Source organism: Mirounga angustirostris, unplaced genomic scaffold (assembly GCF_029215605.1).
Source record: "Mirounga angustirostris isolate CCGP_5_RB_7025 unplaced genomic scaffold, mMirAng1.0.hap1 SCAF_15, whole genome shotgun sequence".
Taxonomy (NCBI): Eukaryota; Metazoa; Chordata; class Mammalia; order Carnivora; family Phocidae; genus Mirounga; species Mirounga angustirostris.
Window position 1 is genome coordinate 73,287,264 of NW_026991723.1, and position 13,185 is coordinate 73,300,448.

General features: G+C 35.8%; 1 protein-coding gene across 3 annotated transcripts in view; it reads left to right on the forward strand.

The window, feature by feature from the left end:
* KIAA1958 (KIAA1958 ortholog) overlaps window positions 1–13,185 on the forward strand; it is a 163,108-nt gene that overhangs the window by 114,171 nt on the left and 35,752 nt on the right. The window contains exon 3 of one of the 3 annotated variants that reach the window (XM_045882942.3): window positions 201–284. The exons of 1 other annotated variant lie outside the window; for it this stretch is intronic. In XM_045882942.3, coding sequence (XP_045738898.1) covers window positions 201–284 — 84 coding nt within the window. Of the gene's footprint in view, window positions 1–200; window positions 11,413–13,185 lie in introns of those variants that run through there. One more of the 3 variants, XM_064580095.1, reaches the window with a different exon arrangement.

Consider the following 13,185-nt stretch of genomic DNA (forward strand, 5'->3'; position numbering starts at 1 on the left):
CTAGTACATCATTTGTGAAACTGAAGTTGGCTATTATAAGGCAGCAGGTATGTAAGTAATAACATTTATGAGTGATCTCTGTGAAATGGATTCCTTCTTTCCCTTTTCATTATAAGAGGAAACTTTATTTCAGAGTAGAAAGTGCATTGTCTGAACTCATCAACACCCTCTCTATCCCTCCCCTCCCCAATTTGTTGCAGACCAGGATGAAAGAGCAGCTGAGCTCAGCAGGGAGCAGAATGAGAAAACCATCCGGAGCACGCAGACCGCGCTCCGCAATTTCCGAGAGTTCCTCATCTCCAAGTATCCTTCTGAAACAAGAGAGATTTATGTCATCCCTTGCAAGGAGTTGGATGCCTACCTGGCCTCTTTCTTTGTGGATGCCAGGCAGAAGGATGGGTCCGAATATGAACCCAACAGCTTGGCCAATTACCAGTGTGGACTTGAACGGTACCTAAAAGAACACAGGTATGGCTACAGTATCACCAGGGATAAGGAATTCAAGCGTTCCCAAGAGGCCCTGAAACAGAAGCAGATTGAACTCCGATGCAAAGGAAAAGGAAATAAGCCACACAAGTCCATGAAGCTCACCTTTGCTGATGAACTCATTCTGCGGAAAAGGGGACTACTAAGCCGCTATAATCCCGAGGGTCTTCTCAACCTTGTCTGGCTCAACAACACAAAAGCTTTTGGGCACTGCACAGGCTTCCATGGATCTACCTTGAAGTGGGGCGATATCCGGCTCCGGGTAACAGAAACGGGGCTGGAGTACTTAGAGTGGATGGGTCAAGACACTGGTGACCTGAATGCCAAAACCAAGAGAGGGGGCACGGACTCTCGTGTGTATGCCACCCAACACGCCCCGCAGACCTGCCCCGTACAGGACTATAAGGAGTATGCCCAGCGGCGGCCTCCTGCCATGCGCTACGAGGATGCTCCTTTCTACCTGTCCATCAAGCCAGTCGTGAACTTGGCAGCTCTGCATTGGTACAACTGCCAGGCCCTCGGCAAGAACAAGCTGGCCAAGATGGTGAAGACCATGTGTGAGAAGGGTAACATCCCCGGCAGGAAAACCAACTTCAGTGTGTATCAAAGCTGCAGCACCTTGTCTGAGGCCCAGAGCAACCAGCTGGTGCTTATCTGTAACAGTCTGAGCCAGCAGGCCGCCCAGTCAGTGGCTGGGCGCTCCAACGGTGGCGATTTCATCGTCTCTGCCTCCTATGACTCTTCCTCCGACACTGCTTGACCAGGTGGCTTGAGCAAGAGCCCAGTTTGGTTACCGTGTCCAGAGAAACTGTGATCATACACTGCTTCTCATTCCCTTTCCTCCACCCTCAGTATTAACTTTATAAAAATCTAAATATATACTATATTTTTCTTTTTACAAATAAACCAATGGAGATAGTTTAGTATTGCTAACATAGTATTTATAGGCTTAACACAGATGTACTCGTGGGTGATTAAATGTAATTGCTGTTACAGACTCTACAAAACCATAGTGGTCTTCAGGCAACACAAAGTAGAGAAGGAATTCCATTTTTAAGGAACTGTCAGAAAAGTCACTGAAAGTTATCCTAGACACTTGTGTCCTCAACTCCTGCTTTCCTTCCCACCCCACCTCTCATTTTTAGTCTAGTTAATAAATGGCTTTATTTTTTTAATTTTTAAAATTTTGTATTAATCGGGAGGAGACTATTAACCCTGCTGCTTACACAGAACTGTATTCAGTCAGATCCAGAATATGAACATGTTGATATAAGCTCAACAAATTATCTACATACCTTTTTTAGCGGAATTAGAATTTTAGCTCCTGTGCCTCATTTTTTGTAATGTCTGAAAATCTAGATGTTTAGCTAACATCTTTTCTTTCGGGGGCAATAAAGGTGCCATTCTTTTTGGAAGATACATAATTTTTCAATAATATGCAAAGTCCAATATTGTGGCGATAAAAACTGTTAATAGCTCCTTTTTACTGTTGCGCTTAAACCTGGATAGAATATTATTTGTCCCCTAAGAAATCAGTTAAAATGAAGTGTGATTTTCAGATTTACAAAACTACCAAAGTTTTTGAAAATGTTCCCAAGCATTAGATTGTATATCAAACATAAAAAGAAGGTAGAGAATGGGAGAGTCTTAATAAAAATCCAGAAGCACTAGTCAAGACAACAGAAGAGTCCTACTCGTCAAAGCCCAAATCCCCTGATTTATTTATTTATAAGCATTAAACTTCGGTCTCTTTTCCCAAGGAGATTACTTGACTCTGTAGTTGAGATCAAAAGAATATTGACGCTCATTTTGGGTAACAACATTTTGTTACCAGATTTAGCTGAATTCAAAGCATTCTTGAAAATGTGCAGAGTTTCTTCTACAGTAAATATAAATTTATCTGTGATACCCTGCAATTATAATAATAATAATTTTGGTTAAACAACTCTTTGTGGTGGTTTTTCCAAGGTCTTTCTTTTCAAGTCTTGAAGTCTGTGGTGTATTTTTAGTTAAGATCCTTCAATAACAACGTAAGTTTAGACACTAGGACGACAATAAAGTTGAGCTAGGTTCCTATGCTGTATAATCATTAACACATAAAAAATCCAAATCTTAATAGCTTTATTGGATTCTATTGGAAGTATTTGTTCTTCAAGGTAACCTCATAATTCGCATTAGCTAGGAGGGTAGGTGGTATTTTATGTATTAATTTATTGTAGACCAGGACAAACTTCATTTTGATTTGCTTTGCTAAATCATCACATTAACTGAGCTTTCCACATGGCTAGGCATCTTTTCCCAACACTAAGTTGTAAATATATAAAGACCCATTCCTCTAAGCTGTGACCTTTCCTTGGGCTCCGGAGTAGAAAGTCTGCTGTGGACTTTGTGTGGAATCCACTTCACTTCATGACTTTTCCTCCATAGGGAGGCATCCAGAAACAAGAAGAAAGGGTGGAAGATATCTTGCTTTATTGTTTTATATTAACGATGATACCCACCGTTTTTTGAGCTAACGTGTGTGCCAGCACTGTGCCAAGTGACTTATTACATGCAGCATTTATACAATAGTTACTAACTGTATGAAAATTAGAAAATTCAGATAAGCATAAAGAAAATTCTCCTGAATCTGCTGGCCAAAAAATAACCACTGTTAATATTTTGGCAAATATTTCTTTAGACATTTCAATATGTATAATTTATTTCTCTCTATATTATCTTTAATCTTTTCAATCCTTGAAAAGGTTAGTTATCTCCATTTTATGTTGAGATCAAGACAAATCAGTTAGGGTATCGTTAAGGAAATGGTACTGTCATCTGACTGCAGAGTTTTTTTCTGTTTATCTTCTTTATTTCCAACTCCTAGTCAGGTTCCAGTGATTTGAGCCAGAAATGGGGACACAGGGTCATTCCCTCTCTGAAGGCTATCTGATTAAATGGAATGCTTGAGTGATCTTTCATGATGGCACACCGTGCTCCCTAATGCCCCCTCTTCTGTTCATTTTGAACCACAGGGCCTCTTTCTCCAAGTTCTCTTTACAAAACTTTCCTTATTCTATACCCGGTTTGTAAGTACACAGGACAGCCTACTGTAAAAGAATTCTTTTTTAAAAAAATAAGGTTGTTTTTAATGGGTTACCTCTCATGTTTAAAAATTTTTTTTCTGTGAAACATTTAAAATGTAATTGTGCATTTTATTTTTGCATTGACATACTTTTAAAAATTCTTAATATGTTTTTGACAACAAAGTAAGTTTGTGATGAGGAAGAAGAGCAGTCAGTATGTACTGAGAAAGCAGAACTAGGAGATGTTGCATCCCTCTGTGTGTTTATTGAGGTACTACTAACATGAAAGTCTCTCTCCTATTGCATTTTCATTCAGAAGAACACAATTAAATTGAGAATGTGAATTACTTTTTAATTATTTATATTTTGCTTTGATAACTCAAACCAAATAGGAACATTGTGATCTAGATTTAGAAAACTTTTCTGAAGAATGGCTTGGTAGAAGTTTAGTTGAACTGTAGTATCTCTTTGGGTTAATGAAATTACAAAAAATTATCTACAACTACCTCTAAATTTTGTGTTTTTATATAAACAATACTGAGGACATGCTACTGCCTGATGCCATTTTTATTATTTGTTATTTTAGCTTAAAAAAATGTTATGTTCATACTGTGGCAGTGGTACATGCCAAAATATCGTATATGTGCTTTAGTGAAAATTCAGCAGTCCACCAGGTGTTTACTACAACTGAATGTGCTGCCTTCCCAGGCAATCCTCTGGTTCATAAAAAAAAACAATAAAACCACATTTGCAAAATTTACACTTTTAGGTCAGTGTAAGGTCATCTAAGAAAGAGACCGTGCCCCTCACATGACTCTGGAAGTTTTGCACTGTCCACAACAAAAATGTCAAACCCATCTGTCAGCTTTTGGGGGACATACCTGCAAAATTCAGTCTTTCTTCTATGTGAGTGGCTGTTGAAAACCATGGATGGTAGCAATTTTTCTTTAAAAACCCATAATGTCTGAAAAAATTCGAGATATTCAGGTTGTTTATCCAACAGAGCTTATTCTTAAAATTCCATTTCTTATCATGGGTAGTAGGGGTGGTCTGAATATGATTTGTAATACACCAGCTACTTAAAATATTTGTTATCTTATATTTTCCCTATGTTAATTCACTTTTACCTATGTTAAATTACTTCCTGATGCACAAAAGAATAGTCTGAAATTTTTTAAGGTAGATCAAGTCTCTCTGGCTTTTCAGTTAGGTCATTGTTAGCTGAAACTTCCGTCACATTAATTTGTCTAAGTCATATGGCTTAGCTTTTAGTTGTCATGAAATCCAATGACTTCACTGAGATGAGAATTTACAGTCATATCAACAAATACTTGAACACTATTATCTAGACACTGGGAAGGGTACAAAGATATATAAAATAGTCCCTGCCCTCAAAGAATTTATAAAAGATACTGTAATAAAAGTTTCATTTCATTTTTGAGAGCTCACCAAAAAAGTCTGCCAGTACTATCTTGCATCATTTCCCAAACTTTGTACTCATGCAGTTTGTCAATTATTCAGCCATTGAAAATGTTGGTTTGCTGTGGAACACATAATACTGCTTTGAGTATTTTGAGGAGAATCTTCCTTAAGAGCCTGTTTTAAAATCAGTATGAAGGCAAAGCCATTCCTACACCACCCATTGTGTTCACATAGGTGCACACGTGTATAAGAAGGTGTAGATTGTCATCAATGACTATCATTTACTGAGTACTTACAATGTGCCAGAGTACTAAGTGCTTCTGTAAGTTGTTTCACTTAACTCTCACGTAATCCTGAGGGTAAGTATGATTATTTCTCCTTCATAGATGAGGAAATCCAGAGGAGTCAAATGGGTTGCCCATATCACAGCTAATACATAAGAGCATCAGGATCTGAAACCAGATCCAGATACTATGAAGTACTGTCCTTTTCTGTTGCAGCTGCTTGTTCACAAAGTGATTTGCTCTGCTTCTGTAGACTCTCTGAAGTGATAAATTATAAATGAAATCCCTGATGCAATAAAATCATCAGTATTCATTGTCTCCAAATTGACTGAGAGCAGTGTCATCACCTGGCATGTTTGTTAGTACAACATTGTTTAGGCCTCATTATTTTAATTACTTTGAGATGGAACATTCGGCACTTTGTTTCCCCCCGGCCATGCTTAGCAAAAGTTTGCGTCACTTTTTAAAGGACACTTAACTTTGTCATGGAGATGAGTTTGTGTACGAGTAATTATATTTTAAAAAGTGATTGTCATTTGTTTTTATGAATCAGATGCGGAAAGGGAAGGTTCTAGGCAGAGGGAATATCTCTCTTAAGCCCAAAAGCCAACATTGCTATCCACCAGATACTGAATATTGATTGCCAGTTTGCCAGGGAGTTTGATCTTCCCTGCAAATTTGGTGCCAGCAAATTAACAATATTTAATATGGGAATTTGTTGTTAATTTTTTTTTTAATCTATCGAGATTGTTTTTGGGGCACCTGCCGGACTCAGTTGGTAGAGCATGTGACTCGATCCTCAGGGTCATGAGTTCAAGCCCCACATTGGGCGTGGAGCCTACTAAAGAAAGAAAGAAAGAAAAAGAAAGAGATTGTTTTTAACAAAGTTTTTAAGGAAAAATACTATCCTTATGATTCTCAGAATTAGAGATTGACCAGAACCCATTCAGATTTTCTCTAGTTTGACTATCTCCACAGTTCAATATATTAGAAACATATATTAGAAACAAACACTTCTGATTTTAATCAGGCTTCTTGTGACTCGTTTTCTTTATAGGAAAGAAGTATTTTGGTCTGTATTTCTCTGGCCAAAATATAGCTGTAATACTTAATATCTATAAATAAAAACTCTACTATGTGATAAAGGAAATAAATTTCCAAGCCTAGAGGAGAAGTCAAGGGAAGTGTATGATCATGTATTGCAGTAAGCTGGTTTTTAAAAGGTTCCTTTATGAAAAAAAGTATTATAAATACTAAAAGAATTAAGTTCTCTATCAATTAGTTTAATAGATTTTTTTCTCAAATAGAATTCCTTTATATCAGATCTTGGCATATTACCATATACAGGTACAGAGAGAGAGTTGCTTATTAGGAAACACACCATTGGCAAAGGCAGCCTCAGTTGTGTTTTCTTATTCAACACTGCTTCTCCCCACTTGGATCTGGCTGAGATGAAATGAATTGTATAGCTTTTCATAAGGCAAAGTGATGAAGATAGGATGATTTTAAGAGATCCTTCCATTGAATATAACTGGGACACAGAAATACACTGCATATATCATCCTTTAGTGGTTGGTGTATTTCTAATGATATAAAAACAGAAAAGGGGATGATATTGGCAAACTGCCAACAACTCTGATTTCACTTCTAATTAGAGAAAAGAAGGATAATCAGAATTTCTCATGCTTCATCCTATCTGTAAATTGATCATTTGGGCCTGCCAAAGCTGAAGGGAACACCTGATTTGGTATTAAAGATCGCTTTTTTTTTTTAATTATTTTTTAAAGACAGCATTTTAATACATTTAAATTGAGTTGTTATATAAACCATGACTTTGTTTAATTACACTCAGTATTAAGTCAGAGTACTAATTTGATCAGAATATTAATTAGGTCAGAATATTAGTGTAAACCATCATCTTTGCTGAATTATAATCATAGAGGATGACCTGGAAAGGACCCAGGAGATCCTCTAGCCCAGTGCTCTTCAGTGCTATGAAGAATAGGAGTCACCATGTCTTGCAGGTAGGGAGCAAGGAGGGCAAGAAGGTAGAGATTACAAAGGGAATCTTCAGACACTGATTCTCCAGGAACTCTTATGTTCCCTATGCCCCTACCTTCCTACTTTGAAACTCAACCGACTGAATGAGCTACTACCTTTATGATACATCCTTTACGTGGAAGCGGAAAATAAGATTGGAAACATCTACTCTAACCCACCCCTCTTTTATAGAAGAGAGAATAGCCCTAGATATATTAATGAGTGCCCAGGTGAACACACCTTGTTAGAGTCAGAACTAGAACCCAGGCACCCTGACTTTTAGTCCACAGATAAGAGTGGAGGATGGTAAAACAATCCTACATTTCCACTGAGTTAGAAAGGGTATCCTTTTCTTGTTTTCAAAATTGTAATAGTTTTTAAGCCCTCAGTCAAGTTTGTACTAGGAGTAGATTCAGGCTGCCAGTTTCCAAGTAGGCTATTTTTGCATGTGAATTTTCACTTTTCATATTATACTGTTACATTTAGCAACTTCTCTTTCTGGAATTGATGAAATAATCTCTAAATGTAACTGTTCACTTTTTTAAACGAACATCTCTCAGCTTACCCCATTCATATTTAGTTTTCATTTACAGAGGGAAAACTAGTTTTCAAGTATATGAATTCCAGTTATATATTATGAACTGAAAAGTAACTTTTTGTTTAGTGTGGTATTCATTTGTATATCCAGCTACATAGTACTTACATTACCAGTTTTGAATGCAGTCTATAATACCATTTTATACTCTGTGGAAAGATTAAAATATCATTTGAAGGTTTGGGACCTATCTTCAAAAGATCAAACTTCTATCAACATAATTAGGATGTTTCTGAAGTGAATTTAGTTATAGGGAGGAAAAAGAAAATGGGAATTAATGGAAGACCTATAGCAGGAAGATGTTGAAATACAAAGTATTTGTAAATTCTCCTATTATCCTGCTTGGTCTTCTAAAGAGGAATTCAAGCATAAATATAAAAAATTTTCACAAATTTTTATTTTACAAATTATATTTACCAGATTATAGCTGAAGAAAAAGGTGAAATTCTAGGATTTTTTTTTAAAGTACAGTGGAATTGTCTTTTGAATGCAATGTTGAATTTTGCTAGACTTCTGATGTTCTTCTTTGTATTACACTGGAATTAGAGAGTATTTTTACCATAGTACATTCATTTCAGAGAGCTTTGAAAATACTTTGGCACAATTTATTTATTTGTGGTAAGTAGAATTAGGAAGACATCAGCAATATAGAATCCTAACAGTAATTGTGCATACTGTATTTAAGTGATTTTTATACCTGTTTACTTTCTGTAATTTTTACATTTTATAAATCAAATACCTTAGTATACTTCCACTAGAAATTAATTTATAATTGATTATTTATACTGGATGAAGTAGCAGGTCCATTTTAGTATTAATCCACTCAGATTAACTTTATCTAACTGAATTTTTATATCTACAATTCATTATATTACAACTTTTTAAATAGCATTTATAACAGAAGAACTTTTGTTTTATAAAGTATTTGTTACAAAAAAAAAACCCATCTTGCCAAAAACCATTACAATTTCTATGCATTGTGTAATATTCAGTGACATCGCTGTTGAGATTTGCATGTTGTTCTAGGTGCTTTTTCATGTCTGTGTTTGTGGTGTTTATATGGAATTGTTAACCATCGCTGCTATCACTTATTGTAGTTAAACTGAAAAACTGTGCTAAGAGCTGTGCCAGTCAACATTTGTTATGTGTGACTTGTGAAAATATGTACTTAGTTGTTTAATATTTTGAGCCAGCACTTAGTGGCCTCTACAGAAGGAAATATTGTGGTTGTCGAGTGGTGCCAACTTCAGAATCTCGTTTCACATGTGTAATTCCAGGTCAGATTTTCTTCCATACTTTCCCCAACTCTTTGAAAGGAAAGTTTGCAAAAAGAAAAAGCAAGAATTCTTAACTTTTTCCAGTACTCCCCCCACTTTAGATCTTTTTTTGTTCTTCCGATACTTGAACACGTTACAAAGAAATCCAATAGAATGACAGTGTAGCAGCATAATTACCTTTATCTGGTTATTTTTATCCAGGTAAATGATAACAGGACTATGAGGTGCCTACATTATTTTTGTTGGTTATCATGGCTTATTGTTGGAAATGCATTTGATAAGAATATTTAGTTTTTAAAATTTATTTATTAGGGACTGTGGAAACCTCAGAGTTCCCAAGTATTAACTTTTATATTCAGCATTTACATGGGCTTATTTAACATATTTATTTATTTGACTTATGATCATCAGAATTTTTTCATGCCCACCTGTCTTTAGTTTGGTTCCTAGCATTTCCATCTTGCCTGAGCAATTACAAACACACTCTGAAAGTAGAGAGAAAATTATTTCAGTGAATTAATTCTATATTTTGTTAAAATTCCACATGGGGGAAATATTATATGTTTATACTCTTAAAATGGAAGTGAAACTGTCATAAAATGCTAAGAAAAGAAGGCTACTTCCTTAAGAGCATTTTAATACCAACACACCAAAATTCCTTGCTTAGTGCAGGGTTTCATTCTATCTGTTCAATGGGTTTCTAATTATGAGATTTCTTTAAAGGGATAATCTCCTGAATTATATAGAGGCTTTTTGTGTGACTGCAGATATATGGTGACAGCCAGTGCTGTATTTGGAAACATTGCTGCTGAAATTGCTGATTTAATTCTAAGAATATTAAAACTAATTCATCAAGGCTCCTGCCACTTCTTTGCTTAAAGGAAAAGAAAGGCAGATTTTAATTGTGAGACTTTCTCCAGAATATACTTTAAATATTTACCCCTCAATGGAGGTGATAAAGCAATAAAAGGAAATTCAATTATGTATGTTTTAAAGAAGTTCTGCCCTTGTCCAGTAGCCTCCAGAGCAACACTAAAGTATTTCTTGATTCCTGCACTGGGGGTTTTCAGGCAAGGCCTTTATACTTAGAATTTTTTTAATATTTTGGACACCAAAGATTATGGCATGATATATCCTGATGATTAATGGTTTCTATTAGATAGCTGTGGGCACGTTTATTTGAATCCTGCTCTTGGAATTTTTGTTACCCACTCTGGGTCTTCTGTACATTTTGTATGTCTGTCCTGAGGCACTTATGCCCAGGGCAACTTTTTAATTAAATCATGCATATATATTTATTAGGTTTCTAATTTATAGAATATGTTTCCATCATGACTTTAAGCTTTTTTCACTGCTAAAATTACACATAGATTTGCCAGATTAGCCCCATTGTGAGCAATAGCTTGTACCTTTTTCGTTGTAATCTGGAAATGTAACTGTAACCCCATAGGCCTGAGACCTGGCAAGAGAATGACTGGAAGCATTTTGGATTCAACAGAATTACTTAAATGACTCATTTATCTGTTAAAGTGAAGAACTTTGTTTAGTAGAGTGAATGCTATGTTCAACTTAAATAAGGTCTTCCATCTTACGAATTATTTTAAGATTTTAAAGATTATTTTAAGAGTAATTTTAAGATTTCTTTTACTTTACCACTTAGAAGTTAATTGGGATTTAAAAGGTAGATTTGTCAGTTTATTCAGTATAATTTAACACCAGGCATTTTTGTAAAATAAATATAACCACCACAATTAATACTTAGAAAAATTTTATGAAAAATGATACTGTTCTTTGGAGATGCATTTACTCCCCCCGCCTTTTGGTAGATTGTAATTTTTTTATATATTTTCTGGCCACTTGGCTTTTAACTGATTTATGTGAAAAAAGCATATGTGTGCCTGATGTTGACTCTAATCCTATTTTAAAATTCTCTTTTTAAACTGCTGCAATTAAAATTTGTGAAAGAGAGAAAGGTGAATTGAAATGGAGGGAAATTTCTGTTAATATGTTAAGATGTGTGACTGTGGTGGTGCTCTTGGTTAATTAATCCTTTGCCAGTTGATATTTGTATTAATATGATAGAACTTTTTTGTTAATAAGAATATCCTATTGGCTTCATTTTTATTTTGCTGCTCACTGCTTTTCATACTAAGGTGTTTTCATCTTTTTCAGCTCACTGTTTTTGCTTCATATTTGTCTGTGTACTTGTGCTCTAAATAAAATTCTAGTTTTATGTCCCAGTGGCTTATTCCATTGTGTGTATAATATTTGTCTCTAACGTCGTGTAATTTTCTATTGTTTTCAGTATTTGTTGGTACAGCCTAAAATTTAAGGATGTAAGAAAAAAATCCAGTAGGGGTGCCTGGGTGGCTTAGTTGGTTAAGCATCTGACTCATGATTTCAGCTCAGGTCATGATCTCAGGGTCTTGAGATGGAGCCCAGCATCAGGCTCCATGTGGGGCATAGAGCCTGCTTGGGATTCTCTCTCTTCCTCTCCCTCTGCCCCTCCCCTCCCCTCACGTGTGTGTGTGTACTCTCTTTCTCAAAAAAAAAAAAAAGAAAGAAAAAGAAAAAATCCAATAAAATCAGCTAATGAGCATCAGTGATGTCTCCATAATGAGAGCATGCTTTAATCACAGTATTTTGTCTCTACTTGGATATGACCAGTCTTCCTTCATTTAATAAGTGGTTTCCTGCAAAGTTGGCTGATTTTTGTAGCCACAACAAACAATTGTAAAAACAAACCACATTTTGAAAAAAAAAAATTGTCCTGGTCACTGTGCATTAGGCCCCAGGATCTAATCAATGCATATTGAGCAGACTATTCCATATCAGGTGTTGTTTCTCTTTCTTTCTTTCTTTCTTTTTCTTTCTTTCTTTCTTTCTTTCTTTCTTTCTTTCTTTCTTTCTTTCTTTCTTTCTTTCTTTCTTTCTTTCTTTCTTTCTTTTTCTTTCTTTCTTTTTCTTTCTTTCTTTCTTTCTTTCTTTCTTTCTCTTTCTTTCTTCCTTCCTTCCTTCCTTCCTTCCTTCCTTCCTTCCTTCCTTCCTTCCTTTCTTCCTTTCTTTTTTCTTTCTTTCTTTTCTTTCTTTTCTTTCTTTCTTTTTCTTTCTTTCTTCTTTCTTTCTGTCCTTTTTTTGGGTAAGCAGCAAAGTTTATTGAGTGATAGTACAAAGCTCCCAAAGAGAGAGGGGACCCGAGATGGGTTGCCCCAGGTGTTGTTTCTAACCACTAAGGAGGGGGGAAATCATGGAAGGAGAAGCATTTCTACATGAGTATGCTCACGCATAGCCCATAGGGTAGGGAAGACACTTTCAGACAGCTGAATTAATTATATGCTTCCTGGAGCCCCAGGTCCAAAAATCCTATTAATGTAACAGAAGTCTCCACTACAAACTCACTATCTATGAGCTCTGCGGCCAATTGCACAAAGTTATACCAAGCTAAGTAGATGTCAGGTTCCAGATGTCCTCATTTTTAGGAAAATCTTTTTGGTCAGATATAATTCCCCATGTGCCATTTGTTGTATTTAGCATATTTGATGATATTCTTTAGGCAGAATAGGAATGGTTATTCAAAATGATTATAATTGTTTAACTTCAGACATCTTTGTTGTGTCACAAAAATTCTTTAATAAAGAAAAACATTAAAACGCCAGAAAATATAATGTTCTTTATCATAGTCATTTGTTTTACAGAATGCAAATGTATTTCTTTCATATCTATGAATAATCCACCAGTCTTTACTCACAGAAACCTGAATATTGCAAACAGAAGTGATAACTGTATTTTCGTATAATATTATTATTCTTTAAGATTTTATTCATTTATTTGACAGAGACACAGCGAGAGAGGGAACACAAGCAGGGGGAGTGGGAGAGGGAGAAGCAGGCTTCCCACGGAGCAGGGAGCCCGATGTGGGGCTTGATCCCAAGACCCTAGGATCATGACCTGAACCAAAGGCAGATGCTTAATGACTGAGCCACCTAGGCACCCCTTGTATGATATTATTTTAAGGC